The sequence below is a fragment of the Vipera berus genome, assembly GCF_964194415.1.
Source record: "Vipera berus genome assembly, chromosome: 2".
In the NCBI taxonomy this organism is placed as follows: Eukaryota; Metazoa; Chordata; class Lepidosauria; order Squamata; family Viperidae; genus Vipera; species Vipera berus.
In genome coordinates, this window is record NC_138203.1 from 25,098,756 (window position 1) to 25,126,569 (window position 27,814).

At 41.1% G+C, this 27,814-nt stretch overlaps 1 protein-coding gene across 3 annotated transcripts; it reads left to right on the forward strand.

Moving 5' to 3' along the window:
* SNX18 (sorting nexin 18) lies at positions 1 to 27,427 on the forward strand. Of its 3 annotated transcripts, none has more exons than XM_081315701.1 (2): positions 1 to 1,918; positions 23,708 to 27,427. In XM_081315701.1, exons 1-2 carry the CDS (start codon positions 295 to 297, stop codon positions 23,959 to 23,961), a joined length of 1,878 nt encoding a protein of 625 aa, XP_081171827.1. In that variant the 5' UTR covers positions 1 to 294; the 3' UTR covers positions 23,962 to 27,427. The 3 variants fall into 3 exon arrangements, with proteins under 3 accessions (XP_081171827.1, XP_081171829.1, XP_081171828.1); XM_081315703.1 differs by having other exon boundaries at positions 1 to 1,645; XM_081315702.1 differs by lacking the exon at positions 23,708 to 27,427 and adding an exon at positions 10,439 to 10,485.
* Positions 27,428 to 27,814: the final 387 nt, after the last annotated feature.

Here is a 27,814-nt window from a genome sequence, read left to right on the forward strand (position 1 = left end):
TCCGGTGCTCGGTTGGGGAGTGCGGCTGCCGAAGGAGAGGGCTGCTTTTCCCGCCTCCCCCCTCCGGGCGTCTTCCCTGAGGAGCAGCAGAGAGGAAGGGGCGCGCGGGGTGAGGCGGAGGAGGCGCGCCGGGAGAGGAAGGCGGACCGGCCGTTGGCCCGCCGGAGGGGCGGGCAGCGCAGCCGGCCGGCCCGGGGCGCGAGCTGCGCCTGTTTGGCGGCGCTGTGAGGCGGCCCTTCGGCTTCCATCCCTGCCTGGGCGGCGACCAGAGCGGGCGGCGGCGGCGGCGGGGCCATGGCTTTGCTGCGGGCCCGCGCGCTGTACGACTTCAGGTCGGAGAACCCGGGCGAGATCTCGCTGCGGGAACACGAGGTGCTGAGCCTGTGCAGCGACCAGGAGATCGAGGGCTGGTTCGAGGGGGTGAACAGCCGCGGCGATCGCGGCCTCTTCCCGGCCTCTTACGTGCAGGTCATCCGAGCTCCGGCGGCCGAGCCGGCGCTCCCGCTACCCGCGCCCGTTCCGGCCCGCTACGCGAACGTGCCGTCCGGCGGCTTTGAGCCCCTGGCGGCGCCGGCCACCGCCTTCAACCCCCCGCCCGTCCAGCCTCACCAGCTGCCTCCGCCGGCAGCCGAGCCCTTCCAGCTGCCTCCGCCGCCCGCCTCGTCGGGCTTCTCTTCCTTCCAGACGGTGCGCTCTTACGGCGGCTCTTCTTACCAAGCCAGCCAAGGCAGCGACGACGACTGGGACGACGACTGGGACGACAGCTCTACCGTGGCGGACGAGCCGGGCGTCCTGGGCTGTTCCTACCCGGACTACGAGAATGCGGCGATGGGAGGCGGCGGGGCGGGCGGCTCTGCCAGCAGGTATTCCCTTTCCACCCGGTCCGATCTGTCGCTGAGTTCCCGGAGCAGCCAGCCTGGGGGCCCCTTGCATCACCCGGCCGGGGGCGCCAAGAGCTCGGCCACCGTGAGCCGCAACTTGAACCGCTTCTCCACCTTCGTGAAATCCGGAGGCGAAGCTTTTGTGCTGGGTGAAGCCTCGGGTTTCGTGAAGGACGGGGACAAGCTCTGCGTGGTGCTGGGCTCCTACGGGCCCGAGTGGCAGGAGAACCCTTACCCTTTCCAGTGCTCTATCGAAGACCCCACCAAGCAGACCAAATTCAAGGGCATGAAGAGCTACATTGCCTACAAGCTGGTGCCGAGCCACACAGGACAGCAGGTGCATCGGCGCTACAAGCACTTTGATTGGCTTTACGGCCGGCTTGTCGAGAAGTTCCCGGTCATCTCAGTACCCCACTTGCCAGAGAAACAAGCCACGGGACGTTTTGAGGAGGACTTTATCTCCAAGCGCCGCAAAGGCTTAGCGTGGTGGATGGACCATATGTGTAGCCATCCGGTGTTGGCCCAGTGTGATGCCTTCCAGCATTTCCTCACTTGTCCGAGCACTGATGAGAAGGCCTGGAAGCAAGGCAAGCGCAAAGCTGAGAAGGATGAGATGGTGGGTGCTAACTTCTTCCTGACCATTAGCGTCCCTGCTGGTGGCCCTGCTGCTCTGGACCTGCAGGAGGTAGAAAGTAAAGTAGATGGCTTCAAAAGCTTCACCAAAAAGATGGATGAGAGCACCATTCAGTTGAACCAGACTATCAGTGAGTTTGCCCGCAAGCAGGTTGCTGGGTTCAAGAAGGAGTACCAGAAAGTGGGGCACTCCTTCAGGGGCCTCAGCCAAGCCTTTGAAATGGACCAACAGGCTTTTTCAGTTGGCCTCAATCAGGCCATTTCCTTCACTGGGGAAGCTTATGATGCTATTGGTGAACTCTTTGCAGACCAACCCAGACAGGACCTGGACCCAGTGATGGATTTATTAGCTCTGTATCAGGGACATCTGGCCAACTTCCCAGACATAATCCATGTCCAGAAAGGTAACGTAAAGCTTTAATTGTATAAAGATACCTTTTTAAAAAAAACTGATGTAGAGATTTGATGGACACAAATCTTTCCTGTTCTTTTTTTTACTTATTGATAAAAACATCCCAAATGAGTGATTCACATCAATCTGTTAAACACAAAAGTGTTTTGAACTGTACAGTATTATTGCCTAGATTTCTGCCCATTTGCTTCTTGCATAGCTGTGACACAGGCTGTGTTTTTTAGATTTTCTGATCTTTTGATTCCACTGTTTATATGTACATGGGCACACAGAAAGAAAGAAAAAAATTGTAAACTGAGAATAAGTTTCTTCATCTTTGTCTCAGATGATGTACATTTTAGATTGCAATCCTACATATATTTAAGTAGACCTGAACTCCACTAAACATAGTAGCTTCCATTAAATCCATTAAAGTATATACTTTATTAACAATCAGATGATTTTTTCAGAACCATGAGATTTCCAGTGATGGGATGGAGGATGGGGTTATCATAACTAGAGCCAACTACATACTCATTTTTCACTTGCAAAAATTTAGAAGTATTTATACCATCTTAGTTATTTTGAATGTTCTGGTACAATATTTTGTGTCTGTGTGTGCATGCATGTGTGTATTGGGGAGGGGGAATTCTCTGACCCCCGCCGTCCTTCCCCCAGTATGTATTTCTCTGGTTCGGATGCTTAAGGCATGCAGAACCTTTGTCTTTTATCTTACAGATTTTAGCTAGGAGTGAGATGACCTCTTATACTAGGTGGGGAGCTCTTGACCAAAATTTTGGATCCTTTAATTCAGGAAACTCCTAATGAATCACTCAGAAATTAATGGCCAGCAACAATCACAACACAACTAACTAGGCATATACTCGACTAGAGATAATTATTGGCTCCTTTTCTTTGTTATTTTCATTTAAATGTGAAGCTGCATATTTGTTAATGCTGGCAGATATATTTTGAATGTGAAATCCCTTGAAAAGAAGGGAGTTAGGGAACAGAGAAGAGAAATAGTTGTGTGTTTACATGGACATGTGAGATCCATCCTTCATCTACCTGCATTTCACTTACTTTCCTTATTTCATTAAGTTCATTGTACCCCCCACTCTTCAGTAAATTTTGGGCAGTTTACAAAACATGATACCTATTAAAAACAGTTAAAAACATAAACAAAAACAGAGGCCTAACTAAAAACAACCACAGTAATACAGACATGCCAGCACCATACACACAAACATTAACCCCAGGCCTATATGTAAGATAGTTATCTTCCTAAAATTATTTAGCTTTCACAACCAATTTAAAAATGATTTCTTTGTTTTAAATTTAAATAATAGTTGCAACTCATGCACGAAAACTCAATCACACTTTCTCTGGCTTCATTCTCGTAGTATGGCTGCTGCTACCCTGTATCTGACACAAATCACAGATTCTTCCTGTTTTTATTCTGTTCAAGTACAAGACTGAGAACAAGGCTGTTGAGCCATTCTGGGCAAATGCCAATTTGTGTGTGTGTGTGTGTGTAATCTGAGGCAGTCACGGGCTCTGAGCATCAAGCATGGATGCTCAGTTTACAACAACAGAGTGATCAGATTGGCTTTGGGGAAATACAAAAGTGCATCAGAAATCATATTTGGAAAATAAACAGTACTGTCCTTTTATGTACTCTGCCTGTGTGCCTATCGTTAAGAGTCTGCTACCACGGCAAAACAATAACATTCCCAGATTAAATCACATGTGAATGATAGCAAGAGACTAAGAGTAGATTTACTGTTTGCTGGCTTAGATTCAGAAGAGGCAGCATAGAAGGGGAGAGCTCTAGGTTTGGAGAGAAGGTTCCTCCCTTAGCGATAAAAAATGTTTTTCTACAATAGTATATATACTTTGGCTTCTTTTCCGAGAAAAGACTAAAATTCAGAAGAAAAATTTGTAAGGGTATTTTAAAAATGTTATATTTTTTTAAACAAAATACTGCTGCAGATGTCTATTAATTGAATTAATGTACAGCTTGAAGCTCAAATACCTTATTGTTATTTTAAAATATTTTGTTTGATTTACCATGAAGGCCTGATACTCTTTGCAGCAATTGAGGAGCATCTTCATATGTTTTTATGAAGGAAAAATAAGCCACAAATATCTTAATCAATTTCAGTTCACATATGACTTGATTTCCTCATCTATTATTTATTTTTTATTAGCTGGGTAACTATCTTTGGGATATAATCCAGAGTTATGTATATTATAATTCGGTTATGATTGTAAGTAGTAAGTTCCATTGATCTAAATTGGTCAGTGTGGGAGATTTAATTTGGATTTGAGTCATATTTCTTGGCTCACTGTATTTCTGTTCCTGTGTATTCTTCTTCCCAAGGATCAATTTCTGTGTTTAGTTTCTAGGAAGTTGTGATAGTGAAAAATTACATGAATTCTAATGTTTTGTCATTAAGAATTCTTTTATGAGAACCTTGTTCAGATAAATTTGTAAAGATGATTTTTATTTATAATGGTATGTTTGTCACACTTGTATATGATTTCCTTTTTAGTTTTAATCTGTTAATGTATTCTTCTAAATAAGTAGGAAAGGATAAGGGAAAAATCCTTCATCTGTGGCTGGTATTGGGTTTGATTTAAGGGATTTTTTTTTGTCATGCAGATGGAAATATTTGTTGTAACAAAACATTGACAAGGAAGAGAAAGGAGATACTCAGACTGTTGAAATAAAATCTCTGAGGAATGTGAAGAAACATTTATAATAGTTTAAACACTTGAGTGATTCAGGTTTAAATGCAAAATATATATTGTAATTATTAATACAGTATTTCAGCATTAGAAACTTATTCATGTATAACTATAGCAAGACTACTGTGATTGGATGGATGGATGAATGAATAAATGTTGAGAGTGCTATCATTATCGTCCTAATTTAAAATTGGAATCAATATAGATTTTTCAAGGACAAATTATTTGATTTCTGTAATATAAAACTGATAAAAGACCACTGTCCTATATATTAGTTTTGGATGTTCTCATGTTTTTTGTGGCATCGTGACAAGAGAACAGGAAAAGCAATTGAATTGCTTTCCTTGGTTTTTCTTTCTTGAAGAATTTTCAGAATAAGCCAACTGGAGGATACTTGTTTTATTCAAGTAATGTGATCTCTATTACATTTCAGTGCTATTCTTCAGAATCATTTAAGTTAAGGCCTGGACAACCAGTGCCAGTGTGATTAGTGTTTAAATACTATTACATTACAGCAGTCTAGCACAAAATAACTTGATGCTGTTCATTCAACCACTTCATATTTGAAAAACATCAAAATATGGATATATTTGCATTTTTAGTATATATTTGCATTTTTGATATATATTTGCATTTTCAGTAATGTGTGTATGTGCATACATAGGTGCGTATACCTAAAATAATTTTTAAAAGATTTTTTTTAAAATTACAAGTCACTTGCATTTGTGTCAGAAGCACCAAGGCATTTCCGGGTTGAAAGGATTAGCTGGTAACATCACTGTTGCCCAGGGGACGCCCAGTTGGAGCTCCTTTTATGCCCTTATTAATGTGCCCACCAAAGTGGTACCTATCCATCTACTCTTTCAAACTGCTAGGTTGGAAGGAGCTGGAGCAAATGACGGAAGCTGACCCCGTCACGCAGCAGCACTTTGGTCTCAAATGTGGGCTTGCTAATCGTCAACCCAGTGTTTTCACGTGAGCCAACTTCAAATTACAAGTACAAACTACAGATTTCAGTATTGTGTAATCTGGCATTGCCAATCACTTGATAATTGATTAAATTGCTAGTTGGGACTGGAGTATATGGGATGTCAGTACCTTTGATGGAGGAACATTAACCCACAAAGGAGGATATTTGTAGCTCAGAGTTGCAATGAGGGGTCCTTGGTATTCTCTGAGTTTGGTTGCTTTGTTTTCTTGTGTTCTTCCAGACACTTCATTACTAGGTAGCATCATCAGTGCGCTGCAAGAAAATGACCCAGGTCAGACAGCCCCCAAACCCTGAAGCCCTGATTTTGCCAATGGGCCTGGGGATTGATTGAGTGAGTGCTGTCACCAGTGGGGTAGAGGTTTATTGCTATTTTTATATGGGGTTTTTATCTTTGTAAGCAGCCTGGAATCACTAAGAGTCAGCTGGGCAGCCTTATAGATTTTCTTCAATAAATAAACATGTCACATCAAATGAGGTATGAGTATTACCTTGAAAGAAAAAACAATAATGGATGTTTCCAACTATTAGAAAACTTGCTTTGTAAATCTACGTTGGGACAGTCATATTACTCAGGACTAGTTCTGTTAATATTTAGAAATTGTTGCTGAAATGTTGTCAAGGGGGTCTTTGACCACTCTTTATTTTTATTTATTTTATTTTAATTCCATTTATATCCCGCCCTTCTCCAAAGACTCAGGGCGGCTTACAAGCTTAGCAGTAGCCTTCATTCTATGTATATGCCTGCTTGTTAGGGCTTTCACACACACACCCCAAGCGGCATTATTACAAAGTCAGCTTAATTGCCCCCAACAATCTGGGTCCTCATTTTACCTACCTCGGAAGGATGGAAGGCTGAGTCAGCCTTGAGCCTGGTGGGATGCGAACCTGCACTAATTGCAGGCAGCTGGTGTTACTTAAGGAGGCATTAGCCCACTGCTCCACCAAGGCTCTTTGACCATAGCATATAAATACTATGTCTATATAAAATGCTTTGCAGAATATATTTATTATTTTATTTTTAAGAAAATTTATATTTATATAAGATTGCTCAACTCACCCTCAATGAGTGAGGATAAAACCCACAAAAAACAACCCCACCCCTGACATCTCTAGACAGGTCACTTGCTTTCAACCTTTTCACCCACTGTACCACTTTTAGGATATGGCAACATCTGAGTACCACCAGTTGCCTAGCAAGGTGACAAAAACTTGATGACCAAAAAAAAGAAAAAAGTGATGAAATATAGGTAGTCCTCGACTTACAACAGTTCGCTTAGTGACTACTCGAAGTTACAATGGCACTGAAAAAAGTGCCCCCCTAGTCACAGCCGAGCAAAACGCCTGCCTGCCTGCACAGCGGCGATCTTCCTCGTTTTCATTGTTGTGAGCATTTCTGTTGAGGATTGGCAGTGGGCGTGGGGTGGGGGTGGTATGTTTGTTTTTTATTTCTCCCCCCCCCTCTGCTGGATGGTTGCAGCAGGTTTTGGTCACTTCACATGATCTGGGACACTGTGACCATCATAAATATGAATCGGTTGCCAAGCATCTGAATGTAAATCACAAGACCCTGGAGATGCTGCAACATTCCAGCTGATTGGCACTTCTTCTGGGCTCAGCAGAAGCGCCAGGATCAGCGCTGAGCTCCAGCTGGAGCCTGGCGCTGATGCTGGTGCTTCTGCTGAGCCCTGACAGCCCTGTAGCTCCAGCCATCTCTCGCTGAGGCTTGTGCAGTGCTGCCACCAGTTCAGCTCATTCCCCTCCCCCACTACCACTTTTCTAGGATGGTCGCGTACCACCTGCCCAGGTGCCAATGTACCACAGGTGGTATCTATACCACTGGTTGAAAAGCCCTGGCTTAGACCTTCACAAATTGTATCTTGTAGAGCTAAAGAGACAGTCTGCAATCCACATTCTGTTCCTACTTTGCAGTCTCAAGCAGATTAGCAAAAACGAGAACAAGCCATATGTGGTGAGTTGGTGGTGGACTAGTATGCACTGGGGACAGGAGTTTCTGCAATGAAATATGATACCAAAGTGATAAGTGTACAGTGATGTAAATATACAAATGCTGCCCTTATATAGTTGCATCAGGACGTCTGCTACAACTACATACGTTGTGGCATTTGCATGACTGCATCATCTTGTTTCGTCCATGGATAATCATGATTGGGTACAGAGTTTTGCCTCTTAATGGCAAACTAAGCTGATAAGATCTAAATGCTGAAGAACGTTTCAGTGTTTTGCTCAAATCGGCACATAGCATGTGCTTCCAAAAGAGTTTGTCGGTACATGTACTCCTCATCTAGTGGCCACAATTGGCACCAGCAATTTGGTTGTTATATGATACCGTCACAACATAAAACATCTCAATTTTACAATTTTATTTCAGCTTTCCTTTGCAAAGGTTGTAAATGTGGGTATCAGTGACAAAGTTACTTTTTCATCACTGTCATAACTGGAATTTGTCAATATCAGAGGCAGTCACTAAATGAAGACTACCTGCACTGAGACTCTTAAGGGTCTGAGATATTCCAGATTTTGTATTTTGTTAATTATATTGTAAAATCTGCAGTATTTATAATTTCTGCAGTGATGTTATAATCAATAAAGTGCTAGGCCTGAAGACAGGACATCAGAATTCATATTACTATTTAGACGTAAAGACTGCTGACTTGCCTTTAGTAAAATTAAGGGCTAAAAAACTGCCTGTATTGGTATATTAAGCTACGCTTTCTGGGAGAAAAGATAGTGCAGTTTGTAAATCTTGTAAAAATGCAGTTGTAATTCTTTTAATTCAAATTTCAATGTGCTCCTTAGTATTTGTAACCATAAAGCAAGAACATCCTTTAGTGGGATTGTATGGCAAGGACAGAGGACAGTTGTGCTACCCAGGAAAAGATGGATCACTGAATGAGTGAATGAATACTGTCAAGTCAGTATTAACTACCTAGATAGTTTCCAGAATAATTTGCCTTCAGTCTGGCCTTTTAACCCTTTCATGATATATTCACTGCTATCATAATTGAATCCATCACTTGTCACTGGTCATTCTCTTTTTTTCCTTCAACTTTTCATAATTATTTATTTCAACATAATGATATGTCCAAGCATGATACAAGCATTACACAAGTTTAATAAAAGCAATTTAAAAAGGATAATGTAAAGTTAGGGCAGAGTATTTACTTTTATTAATGCTAGTACTGCTGTCTAAGCAGAGCTCAGTCAATCCCTAATTTTGATGAGTTGTAAGGAATGAAGTAAGTAGTAATATTGAAGAGCACAAATGACAGGAAAATCTAATTGAAGTAACAATTCATAATTGAGCCTATTCATAGCCAGTAAGGTCAGCATATTTTCAGTGTGCCTATTTGTATCTCATTGGGCTATCCAGCAAGTTTAAGAGCTTATCTTATAAACAAAGGTCAGACATGTTTACAAAGTATTATAAAGATAAAGTTATTTATCTCTACTTTATCTTGGATGTGACAAATCCAATCAGTCATCACCAGTGCTGTTCATCAGCTTTCAGATGGAGTATCTTTTACCAGCTAAGGCAATTTGTATCTATTCAGAGATTCCCCAGCCTCAGTTACTCATGCTTTCACCACTTTATTCTAATGTAAGATTCCCTTTCACAAAGGTCTGCACGTAGATTACTAATGAGGTTTTGTTTTGTTTTGTTGTATTTGCTGTTCTTTCCAATTCAGTTAAAAGTGATGTTACTACCACGGGTCCCCAACTGCAGGGCTGCGGCCCGTTTCGAACTGGTTCGTGTAAGTGGCGGGCAAACATGCTTGCACGTGCAGCTCCACTCGGGTGAGCGGTGCGTGTGCAAGGTTCCATTTGTGCAAGTGGCAGGTATGTGCACCTGCCACTTGCGCAATTGGAGCTGCACACACTCGCATTGGAGCCCAGAATCATCCCATCTGCCCCCTGCCACCGCTGGTCCGCCAAGCTAAAAAAGTTGGGGACTGCTATGTTACTACTTGACTATCAGTGGTTCTTGAATAACTGCTTGTTTTCCATATAAAGGTAAAGGTTCCCCCACACATGCGTGCTAGTCGTTTCCAACTGTAGGGGCCAGTGCTCATCTCCGTTTCAAAGCTGAAGAGCCAGTGCTTGTCTGAGGACGTCTCCGTGGTCATGTGGCCGGCATGACTAGTTGCCAAGTGCACGGAATGCTGTTACCTTCCCACCGTAGTGGTCCTTATTTTTCTACTTGCATTTTTACGTGCTTTTGAACTGCTAGGTTGGCAGAAGCTGGGACGAGTAACAGGCGCTCACTCTGTTACGCGGCACTCGGGATTCGAACCGCCAAACTGCCGACCTTCTGTTCAACAAGCTCAGCGTTCTAACCCGCTGAGCCACCGCGCCAGTCCTCAAAATCAGAACTTTTTATGAAGGGTGTCTTGTTTGCCATCTCATATGAGGGAAGTGGGCTATCAAAAAGAATATATAGTTGTTTAGTAGCACATTAGCCTTGAAAATTCTTAAGAGTTCAGTTAACACACTTTCTCTCTGTTCTACACTGTAACAACTTTTATTGATGATGTAATGTAAGTTCTCTAATTTTAAGTTAATGTTATTTTTTGTTGATTAGAACAATACTTTATTATTGTTGTTTTTAGATTTTAATTTTAACATGAGATTGTGATTCAAAAGACATATATATGTAAATAAAACTATTATTGCTTAGCTATTTCTAGCAACAGCTAAATTTTGTATTTCTTCCTTCTCTCCCTCCCTCTCTCTTTCTCTCTCCCTTTCTTTTCTGCCTTCCCTCCCTTGCAGTCTTTCTGGAAAATCTTTGAATGCTGGAAAGAAGTAAAGGGAAAATTGTGATTGAACAAAGTAATTGTTCTGAAGCAATAACAATGGAAGAATCATATACATAAGATGGTAGATATGTTTTCCATTCCTGTCCAAATATGAAAGTTTGGACGCCTGAAGCTTTCATGATGAGATGATATTCTTGTTCTAAGCAATACGTCTTGCCTCATCTCCATCTATACTATTGGCTATACTTTTTCCTCCCCTTTGTCTGTCTGCTTTAATTCAAAGCTTAATGAGTTGCAAAGCAGGAATCTGCTGTGCTTAGAAAGGCAGAAAGATAGATCAGCACTTTGACTCGGATGTTAAAGGGTACCAAAGCTATCCACTACTCAGGGTTATCTAGCACCATTGTTTATCAAAAAACTTGGAAATGAAGCTGATATTAAATAAGCTATCTGTGCAAGGTCATAGAATTAATTAAGTTATTCTGTATAACTTATAAATAATTAGGTCTTGAGAAAACTTGAGAACTTCCATTTTAGAACAATAAAGATAGGATGGAATAGTTGCCATCCCCAAACTTGACATACTGTTTTTGCTGAAGATTCTGGCAAACAAGTGTACTTTTATATACTTCCCAGTTTTTTTTCATGTAGAGTTTGGGGTTTTTTGCCAATGGGAACAGCTGAACAAATGTTGACTACCATCCATTGACTATTTATATCCACATTTTTTTATTTTTTACTTCCCCAAATGTCAGAATCTTAAGAGAAAAACGAAGTCCAGATTAATGTTGGCTTGTTAGGAAAGATCAAGCTAGAGATCCTAATTCAAATCTTAACTCTCATTTATAAACATGCCGATTTGCTTAACAACTCTTTTCTGAATACAAGTGAGTACAGTTGGGAGGATGCAGTAGCACATTTGCTCCTTCAAAAGTCAGCCATTCTGGGTGACCCAGGTAATTTTAGGAGAATTTTTACTAGGTTTCCCTCAGATTTTGACCACCTTTATATGATATAAAGTAATAGATATCTGTTGGAGATCTAACTGGTGTTTACTATCTGTATTGAATTTGTGTTGTTGATGTAACCAGTGCCAAGAAATATGAGGAGAGAACTGGGAGCTGTGGTTTACCTCCCACTTTGCTTTAGGTTCATTCAGTGGCAATCCAAAACCACTCAGACTTTTCATTGCCAGAATTCAGACGTTTCACATTAAACCTTCTTCAGATACAATATCATGAAATTTGAAACTTTGATTGTTAGGAAATTCTGAAGCAGAATAGTCGGCTGTCTGAGAGAAGAAATAACTCCTTTTAGATTAATTTGGCTGCAGGTAAACAAACAGCTTAGCCATAGAACAAGACACATTCCCTTGAGTTCCAACAAAATCCACCTCAATAAAAAAATAAGGATTTATTGAAGAAAATATAAACAGAACAATGAAGAAAGAATCCAAGTATAATGATAAAGTAAATGAAATCTTATACTGGAAGAGTGTTCTACCTAACTCTAGATAAAGTAATAAATTATTCTATGCCAGTAGACCTCGTCTTTAAATGAAATCTTATGTATCTGCCTTATTTGATGCAGAGAATCAATCAAAAATTCTAGCTTTCCACAGGAACAAAGAGAGACAAGAACAAAGCATTTTGCAAAGCTTTGTGTTCAGTTCAGTTGATAGCAACAACAATAGCACTTAGACTTATATACCACTTCACAGTGCTTTACAGCCCTCTCTAAGCAGTTTACAGAGTCAGCATATTGCCCCCAACAATCTGGATCCTCATTTTACTGACCTCGGATGGATGGATGGAAGGCTGAGTCAGCCTTGAGTTGGTAAGACTCAAACTCTTGGCTATGGGCAGTTAACTTGCAATATTGGATTCTAACCTCTGCACTATCCAAGCATCCTATGTCCACCGGGGAATAGAGTACAGGTAGTCCTTGACTTACTGCCACAATTGAGCCCAAAATTTTGTGTTGCTAAGCAAGACAATTGTTAAGTGAATTTTGCCCCATTGTATGACCTTTCTTGCCACAGTTACTAAGTGAATCACTACAGTCGTTAAATTAGTAACATGGTTGTTAAGTGAATCTGGCCTCCCCATTGCCTTTCCTTGTCAGAAGGTCACAAAAGGTGACTCCAGGACACTGCAATTATCATAAATCTGAGCCAGGTGCCAAGCATCTGAATTTTGATCACATGAGCGTGTGGATGTTGCAACGGTCATAAGTGTGAAAAACAGTCATAAGTCATTTTTTTCCTAGTGCCGTTGTAACTTTGAACAGTCACTAAGTAAAATGTAAGTCGAAGACCACCTGTACAGAGACAGAAGAAGAGCCATTTGTGGGGCTTTTATTCTCAAAGTTTACCAAGGCAGATGAGAATGAGTCTTGTACATTTGCAGAGGTGGGTGGGACATGATTAGAGGAAAGTATAAATTGGAGCATTCTCTTAGTCAGCTTAAAAAGCCAGCCAGGACCAGACTGCATTCCAGAAGCATTAAAGGAAATTGCACAAACTACCTGACAGTTTCATGCTGCCAATAGTTGATTCACAATATCCTTGACTGTGATCACAATAGAAGTAAGCTAAGATTTTTTTAAAAAAAGTTTTTAATGTCAGTTAAAGGTATTTTGTATGCCTACCAAAAAAGAAAAACAGTATGGTAAATATCTAAGTCTAGAATTTATTTTTCATGTCTTGATTTTTTATATATATAAAATGGAAAAGCAGTAGGAGCAATTAAGATGAATTTATAATGCTTCCCCTGATTTATTTTATTTTGGTGGCTTATACTTGTACATAACAATTCTCAATTTGGTTAAAATCTGATTTTAGCATATTGTTTATACTAATAAAAATGTGAAATAATATTCAGACTAATTGAAACCTGTTCAGAAATGAGGTATTATATGTCTATATTACTGACTGGCACAATATTTTCCCCTAAGCTACATTTCAGATGTGAATATTTATCTACAAAATGCACTCAGCAATAAGTTCTTAGTGTAACATGACAAACCTACTCTTCTTTTTTATCAGTTTTAAACAGTGGATTTTTCATTTTGCATTAAGTTTTGTAATAGGTGAAAAGCTTATAAATATGATTCTCATAAATATAGGACATAATTTTATGTGTTCCAAGTTCTTTGACAGATTCAAAGGATTTGGGAAAAGAAGATGTCATTAGCAGCTATTCCCTTCTGGTTAATTTATTAAGCCTAAATTTTTCAGCATAAATTTCCTGATAAGTCATTGTGCTCCCTGTTCAGCAAATTATTTCACATTCAATTTATAATTCTTAAAAACATCCTCCAAAGTTACTTTATAAGCATCTTCAGCTATATACCGTATATACTTGAGTATAAGCCGACTCGAGTATAAGCCGAGACCCCCAATTTTACCCCCCAAAACTGGTAAAAGTTATTGACTCGAGTATAAGCCGAGGCTGGGAAATGCAGCAGCTGGAGGCTGGATCCCCCGAAAGACGTCTCTGCTGAGATGAGAGAACGGGGTGGCAAGCCGCCGAGAGAATGGGGCGGTGGAGTGCTCTGCCGAATGGGGCGGCTTGCTGTTCTCTCGGTGCAGCACGGCAGAGGCTGGATCTCGCGAAAGAAGTCTCCGCTGAGCGAGAGAATGAGGCGTCTCAGCGCCCATTTTCTCGGCGAAGACTTCTTTCGGGGGATGCAGCTTCTGCCGCCCCTTTCTCTCAGCTGCCCAGTGGAACAGCTTGCCACCAGAAATCAAGAGTGCTCCATCACTGGAGGTTTTTAAGAAGAGACTGGACATTCACCTGTCTGAGATGGTATCGGTCAGTGGTGGCGAAACTTTTAGAGACCGAGTGCCCAAACCGCAAGCCAAAACCCACTTGTTTATCACAAAGTGCCAAGGCAGCATCGGCATTCTGGTGCCCTCGGGGGAGGGGACAGGGAGGCGCCTCTGAGTGCCGCCTCTGGCACGAAAAAAAAGGGGGAGCAAAAAATGGGCCACCGTACCGCAAGGCACAAAAACGCCAACCGCCGCGCCGCAGGGTGCAGATACAAGGCACCGCACCACGTGAGAACGGGGCTGGGCTAGTGAGTATCACGCAGGCACTAGCCCCGCCCCCTTTGCAGCATGTGCCTGCTCGTGGCCCCGTGCATGCATGCACGCATGTAAAATGCTTCCCCCTCCCTTTTCTTCCAGTCCACCAACCGACAAGGACCTGCTGCTGGCAGCGGTGGTGGCGCACGTGCCAACAGAGAGGGCTCTGAGTGCCACCTCTGGCAGGCGTGCCATAGGTTCACCACCACTGGTATAGGTCCTCCTGGTTGAGCAAGGGGCTGGACTAGAAGACCTCCAAGGTCCCTTCCAGCTCTATTCTATTCTATTCTATTCTATTCTATTCTATTCTATTCTATTCTATTCTATTCTATTCTATTCTATTCTATTCTATTCACTTTCTATATTTCTATTCTATTCTATTCTATTCTATTCCATTCACTTTCTATATTTCTATTCTATTCTATTCTATTCTATTCTATTCTATTCTATTCACTTTCTATATTTCTATTCTATTCTATTCCATTCACTTTCTATATTTCTATTCTATTCTATTCTATTCTATTCTATTCTATTCTATTCTATTCTATTCTATTCTATTCTATTCTATTCTATTCTATTCTATTCCATTCACTTTCTATATTTCTATTCTATTCTATTCTATTCTATTCTATTCTATTCTATTCTATTCTATTCTATTCTATTCACTTTCTATATTTCTATTCTATTCTATTCTATTCTGTTCTGTTCTGTTCTGTTCTACGTTCTGTTCCATTCCATTCCATATTTTCTATTCCATTCTGTTCCACTGTCAGAGCCCATCGGAGGCAACCCAGTGAGCCCAAACAGGAGTTACACTAAGGCTACGCAGCCTCTCCTCTCAACCTGAACCCCTCCTTACCTTTCCTTTTATCTGCATCCTATTTTTAACTGCCGGCTCTGCCCTGCCCTATTTTGTCCTTCAGCACTCGTGAGCTCATCAAGAACAGAAGGTAACCGTGGGGGGAAAGGCAGGGCAAGATCTGCAAGATCCCCATTTGCATTTGACTTTGCCATCCCATCTGGTTCGAGATAACACACCACACACACACACACACACAGAGAGAGAGAGAGAGAGAGAGAGAGAGAGAGAGAGAGAGTGAGAGAGTGAGAGGATGAAGATGAGGATGAGGATGAACGAATTTTGCAGCGCGTTTGCTTTCAGCTTTCAATGAAGAAGGGAATGTTCTCCACTTCTCGCCTCAACTTTTTCTTTCCTCAGGAACCAGAGGCAAGTGCTTTCTGTTTGTTTGTTTGTTTTACCACGAGTTGACAGTTGGGCAGAAACCAGAGGGGGGAAAAAAAGAGTTTCGGGCTTTGTGGGAACCGAGGAAGCAAAACAAGATGCAAAGTCTAAAATCTATAGGCTCATAAACCACCCCGGTTTCTTGAAACAAACCGGGATTTCTCTACCCCAACCTTGAAACCATGGATCGAGTGAATCTCTTTACCGAAGAATGTGATGAACGGGAGAAGGTGAGTCTTCGCCGAGAAAATCTCAGCGCCCATTTTCTCGGCGAAGACTTCTTTCGGGGGATGCAGCTTCTGCCGCCCCTTTCTGTCAGCTGCCCAGCTGAGAGAAGGGGGTGACAGAGGCTGGATCCCCCGAAACAAGTCTCCGCTGAGACGAGAGAACAAGGCGTTTCTTTCTCCCCCCCCCGCTTTTGCCGCTTTTGTGTGTGCGTGTGTGTGTGTGTGTGTGTGTGTGTGGCCCATCTGCAAAGCTGCCGAGGAAGGAGAAGCGGGATACTGGTTGGGTGGGGGAGCGGCAAAAGCGGGGGGGGGGGAGAGAGAAACGGCTCCGCCTTTGGTTCCCCCTCCTAAAGCACAGGGGCGCTAGAGAAAGTTTGGAGTTGGGTAAGGAAGGGCAAAATTCAGGAAGAAAAGCGGGGCGGCGGGCGAACGGGAGACCTGTACAAGGGGGAAGGGGAACTCTCTGCTTTTGTGCGTGCGTGCGTGCGTGTGTGTGTGTGTGTCCCATCTGCAAAGCTGCCGAGGAAGGAGAAGCGGGATACTGGTTGGGTGGAGGAGGCAGTGGCGGCGGCGGAGGCGGCCGCAGCACCGGCAGCCTTCCGCTTTTGCCGCTTTTGTGTGTCTTTGTGTGTCTCCTTCCTCGGCAGCTTTGCAGATGGGACACACACACACACGCACACACAAAAGCGGCAAAAGCGGAAGGCTGCCGCTGCTGCGGCCGCCTCCGCCGCCGCCACTGCCTCCTCCACTTCTCCTTCCTCGGCAGCTTTGCAGATGGGCCACACACACACACACACACACAAAAGCGGCAAAAGCGGAAGGCTGCCGGTGCTGCGGCCGCCTCCGCCGCCGCCACTGCCTCCTCCACCCAACCAGTATCCCGCTTCTCCTTCCTCGGCAGCTTTGCAGATGGGCCACACACACACACACACACACACACACACACACACACACACACACAAAAAGCAGAGAGTTCCCCTTCCCCCTTGTACAGGTCTCCCGTTTGCCCGCCGCCCCGCTTTTCTTCCTGAATTTTGCGCTTCCTTACCAAACTCCAAACTTTCTCTAGCGCCCCTGTGCTTTAGGAGGGGGAACCAAAGACGGAGCCATTTCTCTCTCCCCCCCCCCCCGCTTTTGCCGCTCCCCCACCCAACCAGTATCCCGCTTCTCCTTCCTTGGCAGCTTTGGAGATGGGCCACACACACACACACACACGCACACACAAAAGCAGAGAGTTCCCCTTCCCCCTTGTACAGGTCTCCCGTTTGCCCGCCGCCCCGCTTTTCTTCCTGAATTTTGCGCTTCCTTACCCAACTCCAAACTTTCTCTAGCGCCCCTGTGCTTTAGGAGGGGGAACCAAAGGCGGAGCCATTTCTCTCTCCCCCCCCCGCCTTTGCCGCTCCCCCACCCAACCAGTATCCCGCTTCTCCTTCCTCGGCAGCTTTGCAGATGGGCCACACACACACACACACACGCACACACAAAAGCAGAGAGTTCCCCTTCCCCCTTGTACAGGAATGAAAGGCCCCCCGAAGGAAGCCCAGCCTCTTCACCGCACCGATCCGCTGAGGAGGAAAAAAGCTTATTTCTATTGCCACGTGCAAACTAAATTAAAACAACTTGGGAAGCTCGCCCGTGGGCTGCATTTAGAAGGATTTGGGGGCTTTTGTGATTTGCTTCGCCTACAAGTGCCTTAACCACGACTAGCCCATGGCTCCAATTCAACAAAAAACGCTCTCTCGGTGCCTTCCAGATGCGCGAAGGTCACCCTGACTACAACCAGCCTGGGATTTGGAAAGGCTTCCCAGGTTATTGGGACAGACTGGCTTGAATACTTGGGGTAACATTTTTCAGGAGGAGGATCCTTATGTCCACCCCAATAGGGCATCTTCCCCTCACAAATCTTCCCTTCCCTTCCCTTCCAAGCGGGAGCCCCGCAGCAAATGACCAGCGTTTGGACAGCGTGTGAATGGGCGAGCGTCGCCGTCCCCAAACAATGCAATTCCTTGCAGCGATGCGGACAAGAGGGAAAGGAAGCCCAGCGGCCAGACTGCGCTCCCGCCCTGCCTCCCCAAGGGCTCCTAATGGCTTGCTGCCCCGCGTGAGCCCGCTGGCTGATGCTGGCTCGTCTCTCTCTCTCTCTTCTTTCCTCCCTCCCTCGGTCTCCCCCTCCCCCTTTTCCGGCTCAGCCCCACGTCACTAGGAGACCAAAACGGGGACATCATGGCAGAGCGGAGGAGACACAGGAAGCGGATCCAGGTACCGGGCTGGCTTATCTCCTCCCTCTTTTCGCAACCGCTCTGCGGGATGACTTTCCCTTTTCCTTCTGGCTCACCCCCCCTCCCCCGCCCGGTCACCCTTCCCTCCCTCCTCCCCCTCCGCCTCCTCCGAGGCCGCCGCCAGTCAGCATCTCTCCTACCGTTTTTGCGGCTTTTCCGTCGCCCCCGCCACCGCTCCCCCTTCTCCGCAGAGCCGGCCGCATCCAGCGCCTTCTTCCTCTGGAGGGAAGCACCGAAGCTTCGGCCGCGCGCAAGTCCTCGGTAAAAATTTTTTTGTTGACTGGAGTATAAGCCGAAGTGGAGTTTTTCAGCCCAAAAAGTGGGCTGAAAAATTCGGCTTATACTCAAGTATATACGGTATGTAATTCTAAATTGTGTAGCGGATGTATCTATTGTTTGTGCTGATTAAAGGCACAAATCACCATGAATTGTACCTTGTCTTGAATATCTTGCAAAAAAAATCTTATGCACATGTTGAAGTTTACTGTATGAAAAAAAATTCAGGAAATCTCATTCTGATTATTGCAACTAAATTCATCTAACAAAAAGGGCATTCTTTAGCTCTTTGACCCAACGTTTCTCAACCTTGGCAACTTGAAGGTGCTCCATAGCCAACATTCTGGAAGCTGAAGTCCACACATCTTCAAGTTGCCACAGTTGAGAAACACTAGTTTTGTCTTAACATTTTTGGAGGTGTCAGATGAAGAGTGCCCCATTCAGCAATACCCACATAGTGAGGTGGGGTGAAGATGGTGAATATGGCATTCTAGACTTTTATCAGAGTCATAGATGTGAGGCCATATATTTACCAAATAAAATCTAACGCTGTCTCTTCTTTGGCTGAATTGAAGTTGCAAATATGTACCCAGAGAGATGCACTTGGATCACAGTTCTGCACCAACTATTTTGCAGATTTTGACCCCTTCCTTCCTATATGCATGGTTCCATTATCACCAGCTTATGTTATGCTTATTGGAGCATAACAGGCAACTGTCACCTGGAAAAAGTGGAGATGTTTTTGCAAAACATTCCAAATAAGTGCAATCCAAGGGGAGAAAAATGTTTTGCTAGGCAACATGAATGAATGGGTGGGACAGAATTAGAGAGTGCAAAAAAGGGATCTGGCCATTTGGAAATCCAAAGATGAATGAGAGTCGTGATTCCTTGATGAGTATCTACTTTTGAAAAGGTATCTTTGTTTTGATCAAGCATATGTTTACTTATGCATACACATGGTAAAGGAATGAAATTATTTGGATTGAAACTGAAGCAAGAATGCTGGAAAATAGTATTCTGAAGATTGGTTCCAGAATAACAGCAGTGTGTCAGAGAGCTGAAATGTAAAAAAATGTTATCAGTGTTAGCATCCAAGAAAAATATGGCTAACAGCTAGCCTGAATCTGCTTTTTTCATTTCACTGGCTCCATTTCTGCCTACAAGAGCAACAGAAAGCCTAACTGCTTCCTCCAATGGCAGACTTTTGGAGTTAACTGCTATGGTATCCTCTCTCAATAATTTCTTCTGCAGGCTAACCATCCTTTCTGTAACTGTTTCTCGTACAACTTGGTTTTTAGTCTTTTTACCATCTTAGCAGTCTTCCTGATTTGGTTTTATTTCTTTAATAATGAACAGATGAAAAATTATTATAACAGAAATTTTGTTATTTAAAAAAACACTGAAGCACATGTTTTTAATTGTAAAACATAAGTTTTGCACACTTTCATCACATCTATTCTATGGTACAGAATTTTTAAGCTATTGCTTCCAGCAAAGACATTTAGATTAAAATGAAGTCATATCTTGGTGCCCTCTGCGCATATGTACTATTCCTTGTTTTTCATTGAACTGAAATTTAGGGAAAGTGTTTTTTCAGGACATTAATATTCAATAATTTTGGCGTCTGAATGCAGAAAAAGAACAATAACTGCATGAATCCACTTATAGTATCTAACAGCTTTGTGATTTGGACCTGGTGATTTGTCTCAGTATTACTGTAACTGTCAAAACCAAATATGTGAACTAGATACTGATCTGTATCGGTTTCTGTTCTTGAATGGTGCAGTACATTTTTGAAGGGATTGTGGAGAATTTGTACTGTAGAACAAAAAGTTGGACTTTCCAAGCTATAATAGTTGAAACTGTTGCACACCATCTCAAACCATACTAGAAGTTTAATGTAAGCATTCTTCCTAAGAAAAGAAAGTAGTTCAAAAAATGATTATATTTTAAATTTGTCATAACACTAAGAATTTTATTAAGATCCCATAGCAAAGCAGTGCTAACCTTATCTGAGTCTGAAAACCTTTATCAGCTACACACTGATAAATCAAGACGTTAGCTTTACTTTCCTGGGAAGAGAAATGCTGTAAAGAATAACATTTACTGAATTAGTCAAGATGGAACATTATTTGCAACAAGGAAGGGGAAAGTATGGGTCCAGGTTATCTGAGGAACCATCTCACCCCAATGGGACTAGGCCAGCGGAAGAGGCCAGCTATGGATCCCATCTGCTAAGAAATTTCAGTGGGTGGAATCAAGGAGAAAAGCCCTGGAGATTACTCTACCACTGTAGATGAGAACTACTCCCACCCTTTTGGCCTTCTCGAAGGATATTACAATTTAGTTTTGCCAGTTGGTTTGATGCCCTGAGGAGGGGCACTCACTGCTGGAGGTGGTTGACAGAGTAAGAAGACCTAATTTCCATGGCATCTGTCTCTTTTAAAATTTAAATTTGCATAGTCTTAATATCTTAATTATTTTTATTTATCTTTTTATGATCTGTAGAGAGTCACCTTATTGGGGAGATGAATGGCATATAAATTTAAATAAATGCATAATTCATTGAATGTCATTAAGAAAGGACAGGTAAAGTTTTTTTTTAGTCAGTTGCACTCTTCTGTGATTTTCAACTTAGAATAGTTGGTCTCTGCATGGTTCCTGTAGATGTCAGGGTGTCAAACTGCCGGCCCACGGGCCGGATGCATCATCCGGAAGCTGTACCCACCCCATTGCCAGCAATGGCAAAACAGTCCTGATACGTCTCACGACGTCACGTGATGTCGTGAGTTTGACATGTCTGCTGTAGATTCATATTTTGAAAGTAGATTTTCTGTGGTAAATTGGACAACAGTCTTAAGTCCACCTAGTTCCAGCAGTGGGCCTGTTACAGTTTCTGTTGTCTAGGGAGCTCTGTTGTCTAGGGAGTTGTGGTGCTTGCATTGTGGAATCTTCTCCCAATACTCCTTTAGAGATAGGATTCTTTATGATAGCCATTTTTGAAGATATGATTTATACCAGGGGTCCTCAAACGTGGCAACTTTAAGACTTGTGGACTTCAACTCCCAAAATTCCTCAGCCAGCAAAGCAAAGTTGGCTGAGGAATTCTGTGAGTTGAAGTCCACAAGTCTTAAAGTTGCCAAGGTTGAGGACCCCTGATCTATACCTTTTAAAAACAATGTACAGATATTTCAGTCACTAAGTGATGCAGCTTAAACAAGTCACGTGACTGGATCCAATTTTACAACCATGTTTACCACCATCATTAAACTAACTTCTGTTGTCCTTAAGCTATGTGGTCATTGCACAATCATTAAGTGAATCCGCTTCTCCAATTGATTTTGCTTGCCAGATGCCAGCTGGGAGGTCACAAATTGCAATCACATGATCACAAGAGGCTGCAACTAGCTAGTTGCCAAACACCCAAACTGTGATCACGTGACTATGGTGGTAATGTGATGGTTGTAATTGTGAGTCACTTTTTCAAGGCCATCATAGCTTTGAATAATCCTTAAATGAACAGTGGTAAATCAAGGACTATCTATATAGAGAATGTGAAAATAATGTCTAATCATTTCTTTATCAGCACTTGTAGTGAATATTTTACAAACTTAGGGCACTTCCAAAGTCAACCAGCTCACTCAATATTTAGTTTTATAGTATCACCCAGTCTAGTGCAAGACAACGATTTTCCAATTGAGTTCTAAGAGCCTTGGAAATCTGTTGCTATTTAGAAACTTTGGCAACCACTGTATCTCACAGTACTCTTATGAACTGACTCTGTGAAAGAGATTCCGCAGCAATCTGAAAGAGCTTATTCAGCAAATTCTTTTGGAAAGTTTTAAAAGGTTTAAAGCAACTGCTCCAGCAAGCTGACTTGCTACAATCCTCATATATTCTACTTGTAGGATTCAGGAAGCCTTTAGCTTAGTTTTGTGGCAGCTGCATCTTTTTTTAATCCAGAAGGTAAGATGGCCCTGCTTGGAGCTAGTAATTAAAATCCTACGATGGCTAATTAATGTTAAAATAGTTTTAACATAAGGCTGGTTTGAGGAGACATTAATTCCAGAATTACCTTTCAGAGTTGCCTTTCCTGCAGTCCCAGCATGCCTTAATTTCTGACACAGACTCCAGAGAGAGGGATGGAGACTTCTGGGGCACCATTGATTTACCTTGGGATGTTTATGGCCACTGTTTTTTTTTAAAAAAAAAGATTTGAGGGAAGCTGGGACAGATGTTTGATCTGCATGTTTTTTTCCGAATTTGGAAATGTACAAATTTAGCTGCACACTTAGATATACTAAAACGTGTGTGGCACTTAACATTTTTAATGGCTTATCTGAAAGATTTACAAAATAAATTGAACTGTGAGAACATATCCAAAGCATGGATATATGTTTCAGGTTATTGTGCAACTACAATGTGATTTTAAATCAGCTGGGTAGGGAATTCTGGGAGTTGAAGTCCACAAATCTTAAAGTTGCCAAGGTTGGAAACCCCTGTGGTTATTCAAATTTGATATTATTTATTTCAAATGAGTCCATGAATACAAAGGTTGTTGGCTTGAAGTCTGTTTAAGCAAACGAGAATTCCAGGGAGTGGTCCAAAATATCTCTAGCCATAGCAAATGTTCTCAGTGAAAAAAGAATTCTTATTTGGTTAATAAACAAGCTTGGATGATATTTTGTTCGCTTTTACTTAATTTTTGTTCCTTATTCTTAAATACAGATAAAACATTACAGTATGTGGAGAGAGAATATCTTAGATTGACAACTATAATATTTACCTACTATTTTGAAAGAGGAAAGCTATTCCAGTTCAAGCATATCGTAAATTCAAGGCAAAACAGATGTTTGAATTGCTGAATTTTTCTAGTTTTAATCAAATCAGACATAGGTTATAATATGTAAGATAACAAGACTGATATATGTGTGTGTGTGTGTGTGTATACTGCTCAAAAAAATAAACGGAACACAAAATAAGACATCCTACTATAGTACATTGTGTTGTTTAAGTGTTTCCTTTATTTTTTGAGCAGTATATATCTATTTCATATAGCATTAGAACCATTCATAATTTCTGTAGAAATTAGTAATATCTTTTAATCTATTTTTCATATTTCATTTTTCAATAAATGTTTTGTTTTTGTTATTTTTTGTCCAATGTGCAGGAGCCCTTACCAAAGTGAAGGAAAGTAAGCGGCATGTAGAAGAAGGAAAAATGGAAATCCAGAAGGCTGATGGGATTCAGGATCGTTGTAACATTATTTCATTTGCCACTTTGGCGGAGATTCACCATTTCCATAGAATTCGAGTCAGGGACTTCAAATCACAAATGCAGCATTTCTTACAACAGCAAATCCTTTTTTTTCAAAAAGTGACCCAAAAGTTAGAAGAAGCTCTTCACAAATATGACAGCGTTTAATGTTGCTTAATAAACTTTACATGGTGGCTATTTTTTGAATTGCAGATGAAATCAACAACAGAGGCAAATGCTGCTCTAATGACTATTGGCACCTCTCAGGGTGTTTTGCAAAGCTCTTTTTGTAATTGTTCTGAATTCCAGAACTTAATAATTGCATAAGGAGAAAATAATTATGCATACATAGCAGAGACTATACTGTACATTGTAACTAAATTATACCCAAAATGCCTACACTACCATCATAATGTCTTCTGAAATAATAATTATACTATTTGCCTTATTGCTTTTTTGAAATATGGTATTTTAGTGCATATGCTATAGACATCAAAATGTCGGGGTCTTTAAGGAAGTGGGCTAATGCTAATGCCCACTTCATATGCCTTTTAAAAATTCTCTTTGGTTTGAATTTCTTAAATTCAGCCAATTCTCTGTTTACAAATTTCTATTAGAGCAGCTATGCGATTTTGTGCCTTTAGCATTTTTCATTTTTTTCCCTAGTAAATGACATTTTTATGATTGAATGAAGGGTTGGCACCTCTGACAGGACTTGATTTCAAACCTCATAGTGACTCAAAAATAACTAGTTCTGTAACTTGCACACTAGATACTATGATAAATGTTGGTAAAACAACAACAAAATTTAAAATCATTTTAGATTCTGTTTTGATTAAAAACACTATTTATTATTTTTACCAGAATATTAAGTACACAAGCAACAATGCAGCATTGCTGTATTTTCTCTCTTAATATGTCAGCATACGATCTTTCCATGTAATACATCTTTGGATAGAAACCTGGACCATTTATCTAATAAAAGGATACTGAATTATATCAGTGGGATATGACTAGAGGTTCAGTGAGTAATGATTGCATGCATGTGTCTGGTTTGGAAGATTTTTCTGGCTGTTGATTTGTTTGATTCTAAACATGGGCCCACATTGCCAGGAATCATTACTGTTTGGTGAAGTTATTTGTTGTAGAAGAAAATACATGTATATGAACGTATTTTGGGCTCATGATTCCTGTTCTTTAGAGGGTTAAAAACCCACTGTGTGAAAATGTTAATTGAGGCCTTGACACAATGAGAAAAGGTGTTTTACTTAACTTCATTTTCTCAAACCTATAACTTTCATGCCTTCTATCACTTTACTTCTCATTTTAATAGTAGCTGAGAGAAGCTTTTAGAATCAACCTATTTCTGTATTGTTAGAATGCTTTCTGAATGTGTTCTGGAACCTGATACATTCACCAGATTTTAGTAAATCAATCTAATTAGAGCCCTACAAGTTTGTTTATACTAGTCTGTTAATCTACTGCTATATAAAAATTTTTTTAAAAAGAATTTACTGAATAGTATATCCAATTCAACTCACTTGAAGAATAGCATCTAGTTATTTCCCTACTGCGTAGCTATGGCTATTTAAATTGGTTGTAAATTTAGAAAAACGATATTCTGCTGGATTGATCCTGTCCAGATGTACATCTGCATATAGTTGGAGAAAAAAATTCACACCATACATTGAAGTTGTCCAGTCTTCCTGCTTGAAGTTTCAGTACCAACGTAACAGTATACAAGCATGGAGATTGGTGGTCTGGGGCCAAATATATATCTTTTTATTTTAAAACTTTTTTAAGGAGAGTAAGCCTTTATATTTTTATTCCAGCATTTTAAAATATAATTGGTAAAATTCTAGAAAAATACCTAGCTAATTATGCAGAATCAAGATAACTTTGACTTTCTGCATGTTGACTAAAACATGTAATTTTATGTTGATCATAAAAAATGTTAAAGACTTTCTTAAGTTAAGCTTGACTCCTGTTCATTGAATCTATGAAGTTTGTTAACAGAGTGCCATTGCATCACTTTTTTCATTTTGTTTGTTTTGTTTACATCTATACCTGGCCAACTGCTCTGAATTTTTCAGATGATCTTCATTTCCAGAGAAAGAAATAGCCAACTGAAAATGGCTCTGCGAAAAAGTGGAACCAACGACTGGAGTGGAATGAAGAGCCAGTGAATAGACTGGCTATTTGTAATTCCTCTGTGGACAAGGAGAGGACTTGGGATTAGTCACAAAGGCTCCAAACAGTTGTTCTTTGCGAGGAGATCGTAACACAGTGGTCAGGCTTAGAGTTCTGGGAGATGGGGCAAGTCACTTTGCTCAAACCACAGTTGGTGTCTTTGAAAGGAAATGGGGGTTTGCGACATTCCTTTTTTAATCACATTCAGAAATACTTTATTAAATACTTTTCAGCAGTGAGGTATTGAGGTACTTTCTCAAACATTTCTGCTGCTCTTCTGTTTCCGTTGTCTTTATTTGCTGAAATGTATTTTTAAAACATTGAATTAAAAAAGTTCTTCAAGGAGGGGCAGTCAGATAATGGGGAAAGATTCTGCCTTGTTTTTAATTTCCCTCAATAAAGTAATATGAATATGGAATGTATGAAGTAGGAATCATATTAGCACAACTTTAAACTGTATTGTTTTGTTTTAGTATGATATATGGCCTTACTCATTATTAGAATAGGATTATGTGTGTGAATTAGGTGATTCTGAATTGTTCTACAAATCAGAGAACACAAGTGTTTTCCAGAAGTTTTGATTATTCACGGTATCTTTGGCATCGTCCCAAGGGACAATAATTTTAAGATCTTATGTATTTGGCACCAAGTTTTCCAAGGCCAGCCTTGTTTTCTCTTTCCTGCAGGAGGTATCCCAACATAGTATAATTTTTGGATGCTGGATTTTAGGCATGTGTAAGATATTGCCAACAAGCCGCACACGATGTTCATACATATTTCTAAATTTAACCTTTGTAGTACCTCTTCATTAGTGATATGGTCATGATATGAGACACAGAGAATTGATCTCAAGTGGCATTGTTGGAAAACATTTAACCATTTAATCATCTTAGTTGTATACTTTCATGTTTCACAAGCATATATTGCAGTTGGTATAAAAACACTCTTGAAGAGTTTTATCTTTGTGGTAATATTTATGGCTGCTGTAGACCAAATTGGGTGCATGCATTGAAACACGACTGCTGCCATTCCAATTCAATGGTTAATGTCCTTATCTGTACTTCCATCAGTAAACATAATGCTACTAAGATAAATACATTTATATTCTAGAAATGATGGTTTAAAATCCCATCTTGATGCTATCTGAGAACTACATCAGTCCATTCAGATGAAAGAAAGGCATCCCTGATCTGAAGATCTGAAATGACAGCGAGATAACCATGAAGAACAGGTTAGAAGACAATGGAGCACATGAGTAAAAAAAACAAAACTTCCCTTGAATTTTATTGTAATAGTTTGGTAACTATTGCTCAAGTATTTCAAATGACACTTTAAGTTAAACATTTGTGTAACTTAAGAAATAATTTAAAATACTTCCACAATTGTTTGGAAGTACTGATCTGATATGTTGCTGTTAATATATTAAATAATCTTTGTCACTGGATTTTTTTTCCTCTGGATGTTATATGCATTTAGAATTTATAAGGAGGCAAATGGGAATACATATGCAGGATATTTTCTTAGTTTTGGAATAGGAAGATATATAACTGCATTTCTCAATTGTGCTACTTTCAGTGGAATTCTTTAAAATACCAGTAATCACAAGTTAAACCTTGTCTGGAACTTCTTGTTTCTTTTCATGGGAAATGATCAACTTTCCATACTGAGTTTCTTCTCCCCCTAAACATTCAGTGTTGTAGTTTGTTTATTTTTAACTTATAATGATAGGTGAATCCACTCATTATGGTATAGCATTATGTGCAAACCATGACAATTAGTTTTATTCAGTGAACTGTTCTTTAAAAAAATTGTGTGAAAGCAGCATGATGAT